Source organism: Stegostoma tigrinum, chromosome 26 (assembly GCF_030684315.1).
Source record: "Stegostoma tigrinum isolate sSteTig4 chromosome 26, sSteTig4.hap1, whole genome shotgun sequence".
Lineage (NCBI taxonomy): Eukaryota > Metazoa > Chordata > Chondrichthyes > Orectolobiformes > Stegostomatidae > Stegostoma > Stegostoma tigrinum.
Genome location: NC_081379.1, coordinates 14,752,951 through 14,776,314, shown reverse-complemented (window position 1 = coordinate 14,776,314; position 23,364 = coordinate 14,752,951). Strand labels below are relative to the sequence as shown.

General features: G+C 41.2%; 1 protein-coding gene across 3 annotated transcripts in view; it reads right to left on the bottom strand.

The window, feature by feature from the left end:
* LOC125464336 (TRAF-type zinc finger domain-containing protein 1-like) overlaps positions 1-16,813 on the bottom strand; it is a 32,869-nt gene extending 16,056 nt beyond the window's left edge. For 2 of the 3 annotated variants that reach the window (XM_048556646.2, XM_048556648.2), the window contains exons 1-6: positions 16,578-16,813; positions 13,443-13,502; positions 9,699-9,834; positions 4,576-4,629; positions 3,095-3,515; positions 961-1,221 (exon numbers count right to left, since the gene is read on the bottom strand). In XM_048556646.2, coding sequence (XP_048412603.1) covers positions 961-1,221; positions 3,095-3,515; positions 4,576-4,629; positions 9,699-9,834; positions 13,443-13,486 — 916 coding nt within the window. In that variant the 5' untranslated portion in view covers positions 13,487-13,502; positions 16,578-16,813. Of the gene's footprint in view, positions 1-960; positions 1,222-3,094; positions 3,516-4,575; positions 4,630-9,698; positions 9,835-13,442; positions 13,503-14,983; positions 15,080-16,577 lie in introns of those variants that run through there. The other variant, XM_048556647.2, reaches the window with a different exon arrangement.
* Between the last annotated feature and the right edge of the window lie 6,551 nt (positions 16,814-23,364).

Here is a 23,364-nt window from a genome sequence, read left to right as displayed (position 1 = left end):
TACAAATAGGTAAGGTAATATTAGAAGAGCTCATTACCTAATAAAAATGTTGGTGTAAATGAAAAATGGAGCCCTGAAATCCAAACAGTAACACCTGAATAAAGCCCAGGAGGAGCTTACAGAAGAAAACAAAAATGATATTTTGACCTTCTGTCCAATGTTCAAGCTGCTTGACATCTATTCGAGATAGCAGTTACATATGGCTCAAATCATTTTTGAACGAGAAAGTTGCTAGCTCTTGTTTCAGCCATTCTTGTTGAACAATCACAAGAATAAAGGAACAGACAAATGAAGTAGTCTATCCAAAATTTCAAACTTTCCACAAACATTAATTTGTATAACGTACCATGAAAACTACTACCTTGCAAGCTGTAGTTAGTTTTATTGACGAGCTTAATGATGAATCACTATAGCAAGTTTTTAAAAAATCAACATGTCAGTACCATCTCATCTGATGCCAGTGAGAAGAATAAAAGAACGCATGGAGAGTAAGATTTCCAACCACAGGTTTGACACTGTCGGTCAGTAAGTTTGAAACTGGAAGTTAAATTTGCAGAAGCCATTACTCCACCCCATCTCCACCGCCGCCCCACCCCGAGAAATAGTTTGAAAGAAAAGCTGACAGGTAAAATATAGAACCAGTGTTGTTTATTACTTTTCAAAGGAAAGATAAACCAAATCAGAATTTTTTCTGTAACTCTATGTTTACTTCCTCTCCACAAGCGAAGGCAGGGTATTAATTCATACCTGACCTTTCCTCACCAAATATGCCAGTCTGCCTCTGAAAAAGAGTGACAAAGTACACATTATTGGGTACTCAATCTGGCTGGCAAACAGGTATTAGCCTAACACCCCTGAGGCATACTCTTACCTTAGCTAGATACTGTACTGTATGATTACACTACTAAACAGAATATGTACTGATTAATTAACGCCAGACACTTCCTCATAACCACTTACTTGTTACTTCTTCATGGGCATTTACAGAAGTTGGGAATATATCAGATGGAGACTGATTGTTGAGGATGCCCATAATATTTTGCCGCTCTGGGCATTTGTAATCAGACAGAGTATCCTCCCATAAAGGTAGCCACTCTCCTCCATCAGTGTTTTCATTTTGGAGACTGAGAGCAAGCAAGTAATCCAGGTTAGAGTTGGCATCCACTTGCCCTGGACTTGCAGCATCTGTCAAATTATTTCTTTCAGTCCTCATTAGGCTGGCTACAAAACCAATAGGAAATATGAGTGTTAAAATCACAATTCAAAGATTTAGTCAGGATTAGGTTAGCTGATTTCAAATCAAGAAAACAACAAGGATTGACCGCAGTGGGATTCAACTCAATACTGGAGGTCTAACATGGCAAACTGAGAGTGTTGGAACAAAGACAGATTTAGCAATGTCCCCACCCACAGAGTATAATTTCAATCCACCTCAAACACAGATTTCCATTATTACAAGGGATAAATATGAATTTAACATTAGCCTTAAACCAATTAACAAATTCAGCAAAGATAAAACAAAATAGGCATTGAATACTTCCCTCCTTCATAAACTAGTCCTTGAACAATGCTAGAAAAAAAGCGTAATGACAGATATTACTACAGATTACTAATTTGTAGGCCACAGTTTTGGAATATTCAATTCAAGAACTGTCACAGGAATCAGCTTGCAAAAAGACCTCTTGATCCAACTAGTCCACACCAACCGTGCTCCCGAATCAAACTCATCCCATTTGCCTGTGTTTGGCCCACATCCATTTCAACCTTTCCTATTCATGTACTGATCCAAATTTTCTTTCATGTTTAACTGTACCTGTATTCATCATTTCCTCTGGCAGTTCATTACATACATTGACCACAACCTAAATTTGGCCCTCAGATCCTTTTTCTAAAATACCTTCCTCCTCTCTCCTTAAAAGCACCCCCCTAGTTTTGAACTCCCCCACTCTGGGAAGATAGACTTGCTATTCACCTTATTTACTCTCCTCATAATTTTATAAACCCCTGTAAAACGTCATCCGTCAACCCCCTACATTCTAGTGAAAAGTCGTAGCTTATCTTTATAACTCAAACTTCTATTCCTGACAACATCCCGGTAAATCTTGTCTGAACCCTCTCCAATTTAATAATATTGTTCCAAGAATAGGATGACCAGAACTGGATGAAGTACTCCAAAAATGAGGCCTCACCAACATTCTCTACTATCTCAACATGACATCCCAACTTCTGACCACAATGGTCTGAGCAATGAAGACAAGGTGTGCTGAAACCTTCTGAACCTCTGTTTACATGTGATAACTTTCAAAAGTATGTACCTGAACCCCTACGACACAACACAGGGCTCTACCATTAATTGTCAAGAGTCCTGCCCTTGTTTGTTTTATCGCAATACACTACATTGCATTTGTCCAAATTAAAATTCCATCTGTAACTCCTCAGATCCAACTGATCATGTACTCGTTGCAATTTTAGATAACCTTCACTATCCACTACACCACCACATTTAGTGCCATCCACAAACTTACTAACCATGTCTCCTAAATTCTCATCCAAATCATTTATACAAACTAGATTGGCTCTTTTCTTAGCAATGAAATGTTTCACTTCAGCTTGTATTTTTGTCTTTCATTAGAAGGTTGAAGATTTACAGACTGCAGAATACCACTGTTGCAAATCCAAGTGACTTATACACACATACTTTCTATACCATTCAATACCATTCAAATATTCTTATTGAACAGGTGGTAGGATTGGTGCGACTCAACAGTTACCACTTGCGTAAAAATATACAGGGCAGTGTTTTTAGTATACTTAGCTGGGTGTACCATCTGCAAAACCGGAAACATCCTTAAAAATTGTTAAGTCTACCAAGATCAATATACACACTTCTCCATTTGCTTAATTCCACCACTCAGTAAAGTTGCAGAATCTCTCACACAAACATTAAAGTATCAATGCAGCTAACAGCAAGCCAACAACTGTTGCACCTGTGCAATTCTGTACCACAAATTCTCTACTTAGCTACTTCTAGCTCCTCCCACAGCTTAAAGCTCAAATTGTTGACTATTTCCAATTCGAGATATTCACTACTTACCTTGATTCTGGTCTCTACCTGTGGTCAGTAGATTTCTCCTATCTGACCCCCTCACTGAAAATCCTGTTTCTCTGTTTCCATAAACTTTGGCTTCCAATTGTCTAGAAATTCTTGGCCTGGCCCTAATACGGTTCTCCTCAACCTGATGAATGATCCCAAATGGTTGGTTTTCAAACCAAGTCCCAACATCATCTTCAAAGCGATATTCAGATCTTTTGATATGGTTGTTGTTTTTTTCTTCAACATCTTTGCCACAGGAAGTGTGGTGCACATTTACATCTTTGACCAGGACATTGCGACCACAAGCTGCACAAGGTTCAGTCCTCGATCCACAATAATCAGCATGTTCTTCAGATTTATTGAATGCCAGCTCTAGTTCACAGTATTGACACTTAACCAGTCGCAAGGGGCATTCCAAATTCTACACAGCAAGGAGAAAGTGAATTAGAATTATCTTCAGACCGTGCAATTTAAAAAAAAGTATTTAAGAATCTCAATGTCTAAGCTGCCAAGTGCGCTGCTCAGAACACAGAGGAGTTCTTTTGGTTATGGATTTGACTTCCTGGCTGGATTGAAGCTGCCATCAGGGTGTTAACACATCACTCAGGCTCCAATTGCTGTCCAGTGACTGCCATTGGTTGGGGGGGGGGGGGGGGGGGAGAGAAATCGCTTTACCACGACAGGAACTGGCCTGTCCTTTATGGTCCTAGAATAACCCAACTACAACTTAGGCTTGCATAAGATGAGTAATTTGTTTTTTCACCTTGGATTTCCCAATCCACGGAAAATCTTCAGAAAAATAGCAGAGTACATCATTCCCTACTTGCAGCTACATAATCCAAGGAGTCAGAGGACCATTACCCTTTCAAGGCAAGAGAAGTTAGAAAACAGAAGTGAGGAAGCATTATTTCAGTCACACAGTTGTTTTAGATTCCACTTGGAATGTAACATTCAGTTTTGGGCAATTACATCCAAGAGGAAATACTAGCCCTGGAGGAGTACAAACGTTTGTCAGAATGATATTGGGGTTTAAAGGGTTATGATGTAGGGACAGCTGCATAAACATCGTATGCATCCCTTCATGTTCAAAGTATCAATCCAATTAGTTTATAACGTTACACAGGGAAACCCCTTTAAATTAATTCATCTATGACCCTTCCTCTAGTTGAGGTATTCAGGAATGTCAGACTAATCTGAAATCAGGAGTAAGAAATTTGAAATTTTCAAATGATCCAAGATTTTGGGGGAGAAAAATTCACTGATGATATTTTTTGTCAAGCAACCATATAGGCAGCAAAGCAAAAGATGGGCAAATAGGTTTAGGTAAAGACCAACTGTGATTTACTTCAATGTTAGAATAGTTAAGGGACTGATGAGCTTACTCTCCTTTCTATGTTACACTACCATCAGCATTTAACAGAAGGGTAAAAGTTGCTTCATTAGGCAGACAAATTGGAAGATGAACAAAGACACACACCAACCTCATGTTTTTCCACCTTATTTTTTTCTACCTTCATGTTGCACTTACAGTTGACCTGAAATAAAGGAGATAAAATTAAGGCCTCAAATATTAGTGCTCATTGCATGTTGGTAGCTGTCTGAGTAGAATCCTCATACATCTGAATTGTCAAAACGTAAGGGGTTTGCACTGTATCCTGGCTTAGTTGATCTTATCCAGGAAGGCAAGAAGGATGCAACTGTAGGTAGAATGCTCCAGACAAGAAATGGAAGCACCCAAAAGAATTCCATGAAGAAATCCTAATATTGATCATTATCCATGATGATTGTCTGAAAATATGCAAACTGGGGATACAGATTCTACACCTAGAATTACAGCTCAATTAACAGCAGCACATCATGGGCATGCATTCCTCGGACATGTTAACATCCTTCGAGAGATTAAAAAAATAAACAAGCAATTTGGGAAAATCTCCACCTCTCGACCCATTCAAAACAAAAAAAGTCAGGTTTGTGAAAAACTCGATTAAATAGCTGAACTACCTTCAAGGGCCTTGAGACATTCCCAGGACAAACAAACTCATTTTTCTGTTAATATTGACATTAGAAACGACATGAATTACCTCCAACTGTACACCTTGAAATCTGAAAGAAATCTGTTCAGGCTGCAGCTGAATTCTAAGTGGTTCACATTAGTACTGGAATCACCATGTTACAATAACCACAATAACATCCAAACTTGAAAACATCTCAACATAGGAAATAGACTCCAAGGACTCCTTACTGTCACCCTTTATACTACTACAGCAAAAAATCTGAAGAATTTAGACTCCCAGATCCAATTAACATTATGCCCATTTGAAAAATCAAACTGGCACAAAATCCAGATGTCACTCAGGCTATTCAATGCTCAATAATTATAACTTTTTACAGTAATACGTCTACACCAGATTAAGTTTCACCCTTCATTAAAAGTGGGAATCAGAACAAAGCAGAGGTACAAGTTAACAGAAGCCACATTTAGCCATCTATCTCCCAAGTCTCGATACCTGACAATTGAAGATAAATGGCTTTGAGACTTCATGGATTACTGAAAGGATGTCTGACCTTCCAGTTCAATCACCCCCCTGACACTGAAGGAAATAATTGTACTAAAAAGATATGGATGGCAGAGCGTTGTTTAATGCAACTAGCTAGTGAAGCAGAGATAATGGGAACTGCAGATGCTGGAGATTCCAAGATAATAAAATGTGAGGCTGGATGAACACAGCAGGCCAAGCAGCATCTCAGGAGCACAAAAGCTGACGTTTCGGGCCTAGACCCTTCATCAGAGAGGGGGATGGGGGGAGGGAACTGGAATAAATAGGGAGAGAGGGGGAGGCGGACCGAAGATGGAGAGTAAAGAAGATAGGTGGAGAGGGTGTAGGTGGGGAGGTAGGGAGGAGATAGGTCAGTCCAGGGAAGACGGACAGGTCAAGGAGGTGGGATGAGGTTAGTAGGTAGCTGGGGGTGCGGCTTGGGGTGGGAGGAAGGGATGGGTGAGAGGAAGAACCGGTTAGGGAGGCAGAGACAGGTTGGACTGGTTTTGGGATGCAGTGGGTGGGGGGGAAGAGCTGGGCTGGTTGTGTGGTGCAGTGGGGGGAGGGGATGAACTGGGCTGGTTTAGGGATGCTGTAGGGGAAGGGGAGATTTTGAAACTGGTGAAGTCCACATTGATACCATATGGCTGCAGGGTTCCCAGGCGGAATATGAGTTGCTGTTCCTGCAACCTTCGGGTGGCATCATTGTGGCAGTGCAGGAGGCCCATGATGGACATGTCATCAAGAGAATGGGAGGGGGAGTGGAAATGGTTTGCGACTGGGAGGTGCAGTTGTTTGTTGCGAACTGAGCGGAGGTGTTCTGCAAAGCGGTCCCCAAGCCTCCGCTTGGTTTCCCCAATGTAGAGGAAGCCGCACCGGGTACAGTGGATGCAGTATACCACATTGGCAGATGTGCAGGTGAACCTCTGCTTAATGTGGAATGTCATCTTGGGGCCTGGGATGGGGGTGAGGGAGGAGGTGTGGGGACAAGTGTAGCATTTCCTGCGGTTGCAGGGGAAGGTGCCGGGTGTGGTGGGGTTGGAGGGCAGTGTGGAGCGAACAAGGGAGTCACGGAGAGAGTGGTCTCTCCGGAAAGCAGACAGGGGAGGGGATGGAAAAATGTCTTGGGTGGTGGGGTCGGATTGTAAATGGTGGAAGTGTCGGAGGATAATGCGTTGTATCCGGAGGTTGGTAGGGTGGTGTGTGAGAACGAGGGGAATCCTCTTGGGACGGTTGTGGCGGGGGCGGGGTGTGAGGGATGTGTCGCGGGAAATGCGGGAGACGCGGTCAAGGGCGTTCTCGATCACCGTGGGGGGAAAGTTGCGGTCCTTAAAGAACTTGGACATCTGGGATGTGCGGGAGTGGAATGTCTTATCGTGGGAGCAGATGCGGCGGAGGCGGAGGAATTGGGAATAGGGGATGGAATTTTTGCAGGAGGGTGGGTGGGAGGAGGTGTATTCTAGGTAGCTGTGGGAGTCGGTGGGCTTGAAATGGACATCAGTAACAAGCTGGTTGCCTGAGATGGAGACTGAGAGGTCCAGGAAGGTGAGGGATGTGCTGGAGATGGCCCAGGTGAACTGAAGGTTGGGGTGGAAGGTGTTGGTGAAGTGGATGAATTGTTCGAGCTCCTCTGGGGAGCAAGAGGCGGCGCCGATACAGTCATCAATGTACCGGAGGAAGAGGTGGGGTTTGGGCCTGTGTAGGTGCGGAAGAGGGACTGTTCCACGTAACCTACAAAGAGGCAGGCATAGCTGGGGCCCATGCGGGTGCCCATGGCCACCCCCTTGGTCTGTAGGAAGTGGGAGGAGTCACCTTCCACCCCAACCTTCAGTTCACCTGGGCCATCTCCAGCACATCCCTCACCTTCCTGGACCTCTCAGACTCCATCTCAGGCAACCAGCTTGTAACTGATGTCCATTTCAAGCCCACCGACTCCCACAGCTACCTAGAATACACCTCCTCCCACCCACCCTCCTGCAAAAATTCCATCCCCTATTCCCAATTCCTCCGCCTCCGCCGCATCTGCTCCCACGATAAGACATTCCACTCCCGCACATCCCAGATGTCCAAGTTCTTTAAGGACCGCAACTTTCCCCCCACGGTGATCGAGAACGCCCTTGACCGCGTCTCCCGCATTTCCCGCGACACATCCCTCACACCCCGCCCCCGCCACAACCGCCCCAAGAGGATCCCCCTCGTTCTCACACACCACCCTACCAACCTCCGGATACAACGCATTATCCTCCGACACTTCCGCCATTTACAATCCGACCCCACCACCCAAGACATTTTTCCATCCCCTCCCCTGTCTGCTTTCCGGAGAGACCACTCTCTCCGTGACTCCCTTGTTCGCTCCACACTGCCCTCCAACCCCACCACACCCGGCACCTTCCCCTGCAACCGCAGGAAATGCTAGACTTGTCCCCACACCTCCTCCCTCACCCCCATCCCAGGCCCCAAGATGACATTCCACATTAAGCAGAGGTTCACCTGCACATCTGCCAATGTGGTATACTGCATCCACTGTACCCGGTGCGGCTTCCTCTACATTGGGGAAACCAAGCGGAGGCTTGGGGACCGCTTTGCAGAACACCTCCGCTCAGTTCGCAACAAACAACTGCACCTCCCAGTCGCAAACCATTTCCACTCCCCCTCCCATTCTCTTGATGACATGTCCATCATGGGCCTCCTGCACTGCCACAATGATGCCACCCGAAGGTTGCAGGAACAGCAACTCATATTCCGCCTGGGAACCCTGCAGCCATATGGTATCAATGTGGACTTCACCAGTTTCAAAATCTCCCCTTCCCCTACAGCATCCCTAAACCAGCCCAGTTCATCCCCTCCCCCCACTGCACCACACAACCAGCCCAGCTCTTCCCCCCCACCCACTGCATCCCAAAACCAGTCCAACCTGTCTCTGCCTCCCTAACCGGTTCTTCCTCTCACCCATCCCTTCCTCCCACCCCAAGCCGCACCCCCAGCTACCTACTAACCTCATCCCACCTCCTTGACCTGTCCGTCTTCCCTGGACTGACCTATCCCCTCCCTACCTCCCCACCTACACCCTCTCCACCTATCTTCTTTACTCTCCATCTTCGGTCCGCCTCCCCCTCTCTCCCTATTTATTCCAGTTCCCTCCCCCCATCCCCCTCTCTGATGAAGGGTCTAGGCCCGAAACGTCAGCTTTTGTGCTCCTGAGATGCTGCTTGGCCTGCTGTGTTCATCCAGCCTCACATTTTATTAGCTAGTGAAGCAGCCTTCTTTGTAGCTGGCAATAGGAACGGATCCCTAAACTGACCTTCGTTTGGGTATATACCTTCCTTTTTCAAAAGCTTTTTATGACGCTAAGAAAGACAATTATCCTTCACCACAAAAGGTGGTTATTAATGGTAAGAGAATCAAGGCCTCGGAAATCATTTGATTGCTTAACTAGTCTGGGCAACATTCACTGGAAATTAGAAGAATTTTACTTGGGGCGGGCGAAAGAGAGAGCGCAATCGGAAACTCAGAAGCCTATCAAATTCTAACAGGACGAGGCAGAGTAAATGCAGAATGATCTCAATGACAAGCAAGTCCAGATCCTGAGGGGACAGTCTAAGAATATGGAGCAGTTCTTTAGGACTGAAAGGAGGAATTTCTTCACCCAGATCGGGGTCAGCCTGTGGAATTTTCTGTCACAAAGTGGTTGAGGTCAAAACATTAAATGTTTTCAACAAGCAGTTAGATACATGAAAATTTATGGAGAAAAAGCAGGAACAGTTGAATATCTGACCATGATCACAAAGGATGGCAGAGCAGACTCGAAGGCCAAATGGTCCACTCCTGCTCAATGTTTCTAGATTTCTCAAATTGGGGAAAAGAATGGTTACGACAGGATCATGAGGTGGCCTGCCAGCACTTCTCCTTTAATATACATGAAAGCATTTCCTTGGAAAAAGGCACACAAAGACAGCCAGGAATGATGGAGCCACATACCATCAAAATGGGGAAAACATAGTAGAAATAAACTGCATGCTAAAGTTGTGTAATTATTTACCATAAGACTACCACTCTTCTGAACTTACCAGTGCATGCTCTGTTTCAAAATGTCGTTCCATCTCAGATTTAGGAAAGGGCTCATGGCAATACCTGCAAAGATCAATATTTCTTCTACAGTGGATTTCATGAATGGTGAAGTTAGTTGCAGGAATGTCTCGTTGGCTGAAAGTAAAACAGAGGATATTCTAATGATGTAAAGCTGGCAATTAGGAAGAGACAGTATCTGTTCCACTTGCGCATGTCAACTGCAACATGGGAGGTACACAGCTGTCAACAAAACATCAAGCAGTACCATTTAGAGAAACTCCCCAAAATGTCATAACTGACAAAGACACCAATCACTAAGTAAGTGAAACAAGCCAGATAATTCCGTGATCAACCACCTTTGTTACAAAAAACAAGTTCAATTCTTTTTGCTTCTGTCTTCCTCACAGGATGAGGGACTCGGGTGGGGGTCCTAATGACTTGACAAAAGGGCTTGAGGTTTCAAATAAACCTGGTCTCATGTGATTTCTGACTTTGGCTTCTTTATTTCCTGAGGTGTACAAAGTGTGCTGGAGTTTGCAATTTTGTGATGAATCCCAAATAGGCCTCTGACAGTCATTATTCAAAACCACTTCCCAGCAGTTGCTGTTCTTTTCTCTGTTCTTTGGCTCAGTAAAGAGAGTCTTCCTGTTTGCATTGCTGAATGCTCATTAATCCAGTCAAACTCTGCTCCAAACTCACTTCACATTTGGAGACAGAGCCTGAGTGAATGTTAGAACCTTAATCTGCAACACAGGCAAGTGAGATAGAGAACATCTGTCGTACTTTGTACCAAAGTATCATAAATTCAACTCAATTTGAAGATTCTATCCACAAGATTCCGATGAGGTTGCTAGAAAACGCAAGTTTTAAAAATTTATGGTGGGATTCAATGCAGTAAGAATTCCTGTTAATGCAATCTTTGCTATCCTTCCTAGATTAGTATGTTAGATTTAAACTAATTTCTAATAGCAGGCAAAAAAAATGGTTATGCTTGATGGTACATCAACTGTTCTAATAAACTCAATGCTTTCAATTTACATCTTGCCATTTTTCCTAAATGCAGACATAGGGTTAATCCCCACAACAGTTTCCTACTCAGAGGTAATAATTTTAACGTGCACTGTTTTGTCAGAAATCAATATGAAACTAACCGTAATGCAGAATTCACTTTGCATTGTGGAAATCCAGATTAGATAAACAAACTAACAGGTGGATGATTCTAGGAAGAAATTGCTGAAAAGAAGTCAAGGGAGGGGCAGACTCAAGGCTATTAGCATTCAAGATAACACTGTGTAGAGCTGGATGAACACAGGAGACCCCATCTTGACCCAAAACATCAGCTTTCCTGCTTCTCTGATGCTGTTTGGCCTGCTGTGTTCATCCAGCTCTACCGAGATCTCTCAGATTCTCCAGCATCGGCAGTTCCTGCTATCTCTACAACTATTTGCATTCAGGCAATTTTTACACCCCGGAAAGATAGGGTGAAACCCAGCTTCCAATTTTTTATAAATTCTACATAGCAAGTAAGAACGGACCTTTTCTTTCAGTGCCAATGCCATGAATTTAAATGCCAGCAATGACTATGATGAAGCATCACATTTGTAAATTTCCAATTACTCTACCACAGCACTTTTGTGCTTTAGTGCAATTTGCTTCAATTGATCTTTTTATCAAAAATTTATTTTAAGAAACAACTGGTATCATCTCAGGTGCAGTGTACACTCTGAGGTGTAACTGAACCAGCTCCATGTTTACAGACCAACAATGCTGACAGTGGTCATTAATTCAATAATTTTATGTAAAACACTGGTCTTGGTAATAATCACCACTCATTGTTGATTTTATCAACAATATTCTTGGACAAATCAAAAAAACTGGAACAACTCAAGGCATGCCCATAACTCAAATCTCCTACTAGATTTCATTATTCATGCAAACTCGTTAATAAGTTTGCTCTGTCATAAATAGATGCAGAACAGGCACACCCATTGACTGTATACACATCTTTTATGAACATTAGTCCTGAAGCTCTGGCTCAATGTTCAACACTGGGACTGGGGATAAAAATTGCACTCCTGTGTAATCTTCGCAAGAATACTGCCATTTCCTGAAACAGGTGGTGCTGACACTCAGTATGGCAAGGCTCGATTTAATTGATTACGCTGTTTTGTTTCAGTGAATTGAAGATGCAAAGCAATATCACCAATCCAGTAAAAAACACAGATTCGTGACACATGAAAAATAATTAGCATGTTATACCTCATGGATCCTTTCAAACCAGGACTCAATTTCTTGTCCTTCTGTTGAAAGGAAAACCTTTTCATTCGCCAGTTTCTATCTTGTCAGCCTTTTTTCAGGATTTCACACTGCCCCACTGCATCTTATTCTTAAAGTAAACATTACCATTTCTCAAAATAGCTTCACTGTCTGCATTGATTATCTTATCTAATATACAGCCTTGTCTGCACTACAATTTCACCTGTTAACGCAAGACAGACCAAAGTCATACTTGTATTGCCAAAAACAGCATCATCTGTGGATCTTGTTAATGCACAGCCTCAGTTTGCATCTTGACATTCTATTAAACAGTTTATAATTTTATTATAATCCACCATAACAGACCTCTCTCTCCTTGGCCAACACCCAAAATGTTGCACATCTCAACCCACTTACTGCCAAAACCTTCACCTGCATCTTTGTCATTTCTTGATCCAAAGCTATCCTCTTTCAGAAACTAACTCATCTAAACTGGTGCTGTCCACACCTTTTCCCAAAACAGGTCTTGCATTCATTGATGGGTGACAGAATCAGAGGCTACTGGGTAACACCTACTTTAAAATTCTCATCTGAGAACTTAATTCCACTCACATCTTAACTCTCCAGCCTCACCAACTTCTCACATCAACACCCTTACATATCCGCCATACCTCTCACTTCATGACATACTGCTATTCCTTCAGCCAACATGGGGCAGCAAGTGGCTCAGTAGTTAGCATTGCTGCCTCATAGCTCCACAGATTTGGGTTCAATTGCACCCTTACATTATTTGTCTGTGTTTAGTTTGCACTCTCTCCTCATATCTACGTGAGTTTTCTCCAGCTTCCTCCACGTCCAAAGATGTGCGGGTTAGGTGGATTGGCCATGGGCAATGGAGGGATACAGGGATTGGGTGGAGACTGGGTCTGGGTAGATGCTTTTCAGAGGATCAGTGTGGACTTGATGGGACGAATGACCTGCTTCGATACTTTAGGGATTCTGAGATTCTTTGACTCTCAGCAGTAGAATTCTCTAGCTAAACCTATTTACTTCTCTTCCCTTAAGGCCACCCTTTTAAACTAAACTCTTTGCCCTAACTTTTAATTACACCTATTTCCTACGAAGGCTTACTTCCAATAATTCATAAACAATGCTTTTGCTTTTTTCTATATAAGAGGGACTAAATTAGTATGTTTACAATCTGTTTTTGAGGTACAAATTAGTAGTTGACTGACTTTATCAACCAAGATACCAATTGCTCTCAAAACAAAATTTCATTCACAAAAGGATTCCTACCATGCCCAATATTGGTCAAATATTGTACTTAAAAGGTCTGATCCAATTCTCAGAAATTCCTTCAGTTGCCATGACATAGCTATTCTGTAACTTTCACCAAGAAACCAAGCTTTGAGACAGATCCAAATAACAGTAGCTTTTAAAATAGTCAGCAATTTATCGACGTAATCGTACCCAGGTTATTCCCTTACCAGTTGGCACAGAGTCTAGTTTCCTCAGCCTGATCTTCAGACATCTTTACTCTTCAAAACCTACAGAACAAGACAATTTGTTGAGTATTTCAAAGAGGTCTTACTTTCTTTACATCTTTGCAAGCAGTATGAAGAGATAAAAACAGAAGACTCAAGCCAACATGACATGAAAAAGATAGGCAGAGGAGGTCATAACTTATTGCAACACTGACTTTCAAGCTTTAATTTCTCCTTTCACCACCAGCATTATTTTCCAGTCAAAGGAAAAACTCCAAACATCCAATCAAAAAGAATCCGGATTGTACAAAGCTGAGAGTGAAGTTCATCTACCAACACTGCGGGAAAACAACCAAGACTTATTTCTGAATTTCGCTAACAGGAAGGTAACACATTGTGTTAGCTCCTTCCAATGCTGCCTCAAAGTGGAGGAGACATTAAATCCAGTACGAGATAAACCACAGAGTCAGAAAACTACATGCTCAGAGTGTAAGATAACAAAGTGTGTAGCTGGATGAACACAGCCGGCCAAGCAGCATCTCAGGAGCTTTTGTGCTCCCGAGATGCTGTTTGGCCTGCTGTGTTTATCCAGCTACACACTGTTATTTTGGATTCTCCAGCATCTGCAGTTCACATTAACGCTGAGTGTACGTGGCTAGCACAAACATTTCAACAAGCTATGACTCATACCAACAATCTATCCACAATCCTGTATCGTTCAAATTGTTGAAAAATCTAAGCAAGGTATTGAGAAATTGACAGATACAAATTCTGTGCATACAAAATGGCTTTGCAGACATAACATCCGCCTGCTGAGCTGGCCAGAACCAACAAGTCTACCTTACCAGAAGCTGCATGTTGGTTTAGTACAGCTACTATTCTCGTTAGATACAACTACATTTGCTGGTTATTCACTGACTAAAAATACCTTTATTAAAGCACCAGTAACAGAAACATTCACCATGTACTTTTTGGCCAAAGAAAGGCTGATGGAGATACTTGACCAGTCAGCACTTTCTATCATTAGTATAGCAACCCTCAAAAATCAACATGAGCTCAATTTGCACAATTAAACTTCTGCTTTCAGTTTCTCTTTACTGGAAATCCAGTCCAACTTTCAGGCTCTATTCCAGAAACATTGATTGATAGTCCAATAGTCCTTACATCCCAAAAACACAGCAAAAATAAACAAATACAAATTTATCCACTTAAATAATACATGACAGGATTACCAAAAGCCAATTCTTCAGAATTATCAATATTTTAAAAAGCACTCACTGGATAAGATTCATGTTTTGCAGAAAAAAAACATTGTTTAGGTTTCATATTTCTCTTAAGTCTTCAAAGAAAGTACCATCAATAGAATGGTGTTAATCCTATGATTAATTACACTTGGTTTTCTATTAGGTTAAAAACTTATTCCATTTGAAGAGAATTACAAGGCCAAAAGGAATAAAAGAAAACACTAAAAAACTTTGACTAACTTGTGTCAATGTCATTGAGATTTGCAAGTGAAATATGATACTACAATTGACTTCACTAACCTCAAAAAGTTTTTGGCCCACACAAATGCAAGGAGAGTAGTTAATAAAATGGTCTTCATCTTGGTCCCTTTACCTTGGACGAATCAAGGCCCGCACCCTACATTTAATTATGTTAGCATACAGGTTAATGGCACACCAAGAACAAATGCCAAGTTCCTCTGATGGATGAATGTCATATGAAGTGAGCTATAAAGACTCTGTTTAAATTTCAGCTTGATGCTGAGTTTAGTACACACAGCTAACATGATACAAAGATAAAAATCAATGTGAACACCTCCAAGGAGTAATAAACGTGACCAACCCTTTTTCTTGAATTTGCACAAATGATGCTCTTCATGCCCGGGTGCAGTTGATTAAGTAGTAGTAGTATTCAAAAATCATGAACAAACGGGCTCAATGAATGGCTAAGAGGCCATTAGTAACCAACTTAACAGTAAATAAATGATCTCAATGTTCCAAAGTGGTTATGGGAATCAAACTAACTCCACTTCTCTCTCCACAGACACTGCCAGATCTGTGGAGTTCCTCTAGCACCGAATGCTTTCATTTCAGATCTCCAGCACAAAGATCCAGTGGATCTAATCAAACCACTTTATAAACTGAATATTCTCCTGAATGCAACATTTTCAGATTTGTTGAAGTGAAAGCTTTCAACAAGGAAAATGAAATTGTCACAATAGTACACAACTTCCATTAAACTGTCAGAGAGAATTGTAACATATAACAGGTCCTCAGGTTGTACTATACTTTTAAGTGAAACTGGATCAATATTCGAAAGTAAATAAAACAGTAAGGATAAAAAGGAGGAAGAACAAGGAACTAGCTACTTTTGAAAAGAGCCAGTAGGCTCAAAGAGCCAAATAACCTCTTCTTACACTGCATTGTTCCACAATTCAATAGTAGTTTTATAAAGCTGCAAGTTGTCATAGAACCAGACAATTCCTCCAAGAAGAGAAGGGATGGTGCAATCAAACATTTTTGGCCCTGATCCTGACAGTAGAAATTCGATATAAGCAGCTGCAAAACAATAACCAACTTTCTCAAAAACTGCAGCATAAACTCAGTTGTATGAAACCTTGCACTTCAGACCCTAACTCCAAATCATGAACGGTCAATATTTCCAGTTAACAGAAAATGCAAGAATATCACGATGGTGCCATTCCTGTAGTTCCCCAACAATTACATCACTTGAACCATCCCATTAATGGATCCCTTGTTACGTCACTAGTGGAACCATTCATTGGATAACAGCATAGCCGCTTTCAAAGAAAAATAATTTTTAAAAAAGACTTTCGAGCTTGGCAAATGGAAAGCAAAACTGAAGTGTTTTCTTTGTAAATTCTTATGTTTGGGGCGGGGGGAGGGGGTGGAGAGACAGGGGTTAAAATGAGCCTGAACGTTCACTTTTACAAGGGCAGGAGGACAGTCACCGCAACTCCCTCAAAACAGGGTTTTATTTTTCAGGATTTTCAAAAAAATTAAACTAAAATGAATTCCCAATGTTTATATGTGCAGTTTTTTCTCTCTGTAAATACACAGTTGTTTCCTCCTTTGGGCGGAAGCAGCAGCCGCCGTCACGCCACCCCCGACTCACCGTCCTCGGCCGAACTAGCTCCTCAAAGACTCCAATAGGTCTGAAGAAAAACTGGGGAAGATAATGGAAGAAAAGGCCCAGAACAGCCTGGGGGTCTATCCCCAATACTCTCCTCAATTCGACGCCACCCGTTCACCGAACGGCGATACTGTCAATAACATTCCTCTGACTGATAGGATACCGGCTCTCCACTGTTTATTCACAGCGGCCGCAAACACCGCCTGACGCCCCGCCCCTCCACCCGCCGCTTGTTGGCCCACCCGGCCGCCGGTCTCGAAAGAAGATAGGATCATCCCCGCGTCCATCATGATGACGTCGAAACCTACGGCACCGCCGAATTTCCTTAAGGTGCTCTTGACAGGTCAAGAGAGTTTTGTATCCAAATGCCTCCCCCTGAGTCAGTACTGACCTCTTGTGGCTGGGAGGTTTCACTAACATTCACAAGCAGAAATATCGCTGGAAATAATTTTTAAGATTGCTATAAATTGTCAGCACACGTAAAAACAGCATAGAACATAGAACAGCACAGTGCAGGTCTTTTGGCCCACAATGTTGTGCCAAACTTTTACCCTAACCCTAAGATCTAGCTAACCTCCAACCCTACCTTATAGTATCATCCATATTGCTATCGAATAGCTACTTAAATGCCCCCAACAAGGCCAACTCCACTACCCTATCCAGCAATGCATTCCATGTTCCAGCCACTCTCTGGGTAAAGAATGTACCTCTAACGACTCCCCTGTATCTACCTGCACTCACTTCAAAACTATGCTCCCTTGTAATAACTACCTCCACCCTTGGAAAAAGTCTCTGGCTGTCCACGCTATCTGATCATTTTGTACACCTCTATCAAGTCACCTCTCATCCTTTGTCATTCTAAAGAGAAAAGCCCTAGGTCTCTCAACTTTTCCTCGTAAGACCTTCCCTCCATTCCAGGCAACATCCTGGTAAGTTTCCTCTGCACCTTTTCCAACACTTCCACATCTTTCCTGTAATTCAATATCTTCATCATTCAGTAAGATAATGACTGCTCTATTGAGGACCTACTTCACTCTCCTGTTTTTCTCTCATAACCCATGACTTCCATGTTAATCAAAAGTCTGCCTACTTCAGCCTTGAATATATTCAATGACCTGCGTCCTTGCTTGCTGGAGAGTACAATTCCAAATACCAATTACCCACTGAGAAAAGCATTTCCTCCTCATTTGCATGTCATAAGGAAGACATCGTATGTTGAAACTTTGGCCCCTGCCAATTCAGATCCAGTCAGTGAGTAAAGGAGACAGACCTTTCTCTGTGGATGAAATTTATTAAATAGTCTTACTGCTCCTTTCTATATCCCAGTCCAACCAGTTACCTTTTCTTTTCTAATTTAACCCATTTTTCTAATCAAACTGTTGTGAAATGTTTTTGCACATCTCTGGAGTAGGTGGGACTTGAGCCCGTGATAATGGAAGCTGCAGATGCTGGAGAATCCAAGATAACAAAGTGTGAAGCTGGATGAACACAGCAGGCCAAGCAGCATCTCAGGAGCCCAAATGCTGACGTTTCGGGCCTAGACCCTTCATCAGAGAGGGGGATGGGGAGAGGAAGACTACTACTGTACCACCAGAGGGCCCCCAGTTAACATTTTCTCTCTCCAGCTAATTAATTAATCAATTTACCCTAAAAACCTGCTTAACTACTTATTGTATTAACAGATTCCCTTCTATTCTTTAAATAAATGTTTTGAGGACATAGAACAACCTTTGTAATACATGATATAAACAACCTTCTGTATTCCCTCTTCTTTCTTTTAACACAAGCAAATATTTAATCACAAAGCAAACTATACAAAAAAATTTGCTTGTCATGTTCTTATAATTCTTCCTACTACCAGGCATCTCACTTCAAGGATCTTCAGTAATATTTTTGGAACATGCACCTTTTTTGTGAAACAATCTGACAACTGGTAATTTAAGTGAGCCCATTTTATTTTTTGTAACATTTCCTTTATGCCGGTAAGGTCAGTCCTCAGCCATTTTTTAGCAATATACTTTGTTAAATGTACCATGCCCAAAGAGAGCGACTATTAACATAACATTCTATTAGCAAACATTTTTCACACTGCCTTGTATGTAGGATTCCTTTAGAGTATCTTATCTATAAACTGACGTATCAATAGCATCTAGTAGTGCCAATGTTTCATCTGCTAAGGAAATTCTGACCATCTTTTTTATTTTATTGGCTTCTCAAGCTGATGGACAACATTTATTATCTTTTCTCACTAAGAATATGAGAAACATCGCCATACTCAAATAGCCATCCAAAAAATTGCTACATTAAACAAAGCTAAAAGGGATTTGGTGATATCTTCTGGTCACATAATGGTGTAAACCTGAACTTTTTTTTTCTGTATTTAATTTGTATAATGTTTTATTTACCGTCAAGATTTCCTAAACAACAGCATGTTTTATCCTGGTGTTCTCTATACACAGAATATATAAATAATTTAACTATCCAATCAAACTTCTTAATTGGTCTGCTTCTTCCCCCAGTTCAAAGCCAGTTTGCTCTGTAGACTTGCCTGATTTATTAAGATGCCTTTTGTACTTTCCAAATAAGATTTGATCCAAATACTTTCCTGACTTATTCTACACAATGTCCAACACAAAAGGCTCCGATCCAGACTTCTAATTTCAAATTCCCATCTTATTTTATCTCTCGCACATTGCTCAAATTCCACAGAACCCCTGCGCAGAAAATCTTAACTGTGCTTTATAAAAATACTAGTTTCTCTTTGTAACACCAGTGGAACACTGCTAAATCTGCCATATGTTGAATGCAACTTGCTTTCAGCAATCAGACCTAACTGGGAAATACCACACCCTCACGAATGTTTCAACCCAAATCACATTTATTTAATTTTCACCATGCAAAAATGTAACTTTTTGACTTATTTGTCCAGGGGTATGTTGTTAGGAGAATGATGAATGTCTTCAAGATTATATATCCTGCAGTTAAGGGAATCTACCCCAACATCTTCATCACCAATTTTTTCTTTAAACCCCTCAGCCACTATTCTGGGTGATAATGGGAACTGCAGATGCTGTAGAATCCAAGATAACAAAGTGTGGAGCTGGATGAACACAGCAGGCCAAGCAGCATCTCAGGAGCACAAAAGCTGACGTTTCGGGCCTAGAACCATCAACAGAGAGGTCTCTGATGAACGGTCTAGGCCCGAAACATTAGTGTTTGTGCTCCTGAGATGCTGCTTGGCCTGCTGTGTTCATCCAGCTCCACACTTTGTTATCTTAGCCACTATTCTGGCTTCAGCCTTGTATGTTTCACCAGATAGTCCTCTTGCTGTCAATACAATATGGAACTGGAGAAATACTGCAGGTCAGGCAGCATCAAAAAAGAAGGAAAGTCAATGTTTCAGGTTTACACCATTCATTATGAGACCTAGTGAAGGGTGTAAACCCAAACTGACGACTTTCCTGCTCCTCTGATGCTGCCTGCCCTGCTGTGTTCCTCCAGTTCCATACTGTACACACCCTGACTCCAGCATCTGCAGTTCTTGCTATTTCCGAGCACTCTTACTGTGCTTATCCGACATTGTGATAAAGATAGTTATATGGTACATCACTGGCTATGCCAATATTTTTACCAGCTCTTTAATTCCTCCTATTTGGCATCCTTTATCAAAATATTCCGATCATAAAGTCGTAACTTCTCGTAGCATTCCCAACTTGTTCCAAAAGCCCTGCCCTTATCAAACTGCAACCTCTATTCAACACCTGTCTCACACTGGGCTACTACTACAAGATTGTCCCCATCTATGATCAGAATTGCTTTCACAAGTTTACAATCTTTTCCTCAGGTCATGTTCACTTGCAGGTCCACTTTCAGAATTTGTGTTTTCTGACCTTCCATATCTCTACCTCATTTGTCAAGACGTTGATGTTATCCCTCAACTTGTACTTTCAAGTAATGGTTGTATTTCCTGGTAGTTTTTCCTGCTGAACCTATAATAGTGACTTTCCTTTATTCGCTGGTCCCTTCCGGCATATATGTCACTTTGGTGCCAACTTTCAGTCATTGCTCTTTTGGCTTCTCTCATCACTTTGTCTACATACGATCAACTTTTCATCTGCTCCCTATAACTGTCCAACATATGTGTATCCAATGTTTGTGGTGCCTCATCACTTTTCTATGACTTGTTCTATAAGTGTGTAATCCATGCCCTTTGGTTGCTACACCCTAAAAATGTTTTTCCATGAGTACCTTGCCCCAACTTTCCACTCTTTCTGCCCTTCTCTTTTATAATATTCAATGTCCACTGGGTGAAAATTGACTGCTAATGCTTAAGGCCTGCCAAATTTTCTCTGAAACATCAACCTTAATGAATGCTTTTCTCCCTGTGTGCAAACCTTTCTTCAGGTGCTCAGAAAGAAAGTCTGAATAAATGAATAAATATTCATTTATTGTCACTTGCATTTTACAGTGAATAAAACAGTAAAATACAGTGAAATGCTTCAACAATCACCACAAGCCAACACCATTTTGAATAGTTTTAAGAATGAGAAGGATAAGTGGTTTAATTGAAAGAGAATAGTTTAAGAATAAAAAGTAGAACTAATTACAGTTTCTTCCCCAAGCTGGGGCATGACCATTATTACAAAAGGAATCATTGGATTGCCACACGCAAAAAACAACTCAATGTGGACAGTAGTCCCAACCACCTGTAATAAGTTCTTCACGTACCCATGCCAGTGTAGATTTTCATCTACAACTTGGTTCGTCTGCAAGGATTTTAAGAAGCAATGCATTTATTACCTCCTGATTTCTTTCACACACACCATTTTGCTGCAAATTTTCATGACCACAATGTCCATATTTTCACACCTTTCCCTAAGTTCATCATTGGCAAATTCCACACCTTTACAAGTTAGGAATTTAACTGGTAACTGCCCTCTGGTCCCTTATCTTTTCTCCACATTATACCTTATTCACTATTATTCTTTATTATATAATTATGCAAATTGACCAAATCCAGTTGGCATCTACCAAGTGCAAATTGAAAACATATATCTCCTTATCCCATACCTTCAAATCCATTAGCGCAACTTTATTAAGGTGTCTTGCTAAAGGGAGATGTCATGATGTTGTTCTCCAATATTTTTACATGTTTCATATTTATCGGTAGTCCCTTACATAAGTTTAATGTACTCATCATTCCTTACCCCTGCATTCTTTTGTAGAATTTTTAATCTGTGGGAAAATAGATGAGCACGCTGCTGATACAGTTTTAAGATAATTTAACTTTTTGCCCTGAAATTCTTATCTCCTGATGCCAATAACACCAATAATATTTTAATCAAAGAAGTTGTGTCTTGTGAAAGGAGTACAATGATGTTCAGATTGTGTAAACTTTAAAAACCTTTCTAAAGACAATGACCTTGTCATGTCTCATGTCCAGTTAAATATTATCCTTTTTCGTCGATGGACTGCTCAACAGTAAGGGCATCGCACTCGTCTGCGCTAGTGTGGTTGTTTACCCCAATTATATTATGGAGAACTTGTTTTTAGCGCTTTCAGTATGTTGTTTATCCTAACCTGAAACATGCAAAACTCTCAAATTCCTTTACCTTACTTTGGTCATTATTATTTCAAGTGAGACAATCTGTGGATGTACATCAACTATCTGTTGCAGAGCAATTGAATATGTCTGGGATGAAACCATTCAATCATGAGCTGAAACTTCATTTGCTAGTACCATTATTCTGCCTGATCATGATCACAATTTTCTCCTTCTGAATCTTCTATATTGTGTGTAATTTCAAAAAACTTGTTATTTCATTTTATTCCATAACAATATTTTAAGTCACTTTTAAAACACCCGTTGACTATATGCCAGGCATTCCCAGAATTCATTTTTCAGTTATTGTGATCCAATAACATTTTTCAGTTATTGTGATTCCTGTTGCCATATCTCTATCTTCACTCCCTTTAGTCATGATTATCCTTTAGTATTTGCTCTGGATCTGCGTGATCTTGCATTGCCACTCCTTTTGAATCTCCATTCTTTTTGTTCCTGCTGAATAACCTATTTGATGCATCAAGGGCATTGGGAATGAATGTTTTTTCCAGAAACGGTTTTACCAGTGTTGAATATCTGTTTCAAAGCATTTTTTTTCTGAAAATCTAATTCCAATTAAGACTAGAAATCTAACCATTTTTGACATTTTAGCACAGTCCACCACTTTAAAGATTTATGAATTTTCAAGCAGAATTTCTGCAATCTTTGGTTTTATGTATTTATTACATTTATGTATTCATGTGGAGAATATCCACCCTGCTTTCTAAATTTATCAAAGTCTATCCATGCTTCATGGAAATTTACAAACGCTGTACATAAATTTTAGTAGAATTTCCAAACCATCTCCGGTGCCTAATTGTTAAACCTCGTACTCAGAGTATTTTACAATGAATAACACAGGGAAGTTCAGAGGAACAGAATAATTCAGTGATCTTGTCCACAGATTCCTGAAGTTGCAGGACGAGTAAAAAAGGTGGTTAAGAAGGCATATGGGACACTCGCCTTCATCAGTCATTGCACAGATTATAAGAACAGGGACATTATGTTGGAGGTAGTAAGAACTGCAGATGCTGTCGTCAGAGATGACACAGTGTGGAGCTGGAGAAACACAGCAGGCCGGGCAGTATCAGAGGCACAGGAAAGTTGATGTTTCGGGTTGGGACCCTTCTTAGTATTACTTATAAAGTAGGAAAGACAGGAAACCTC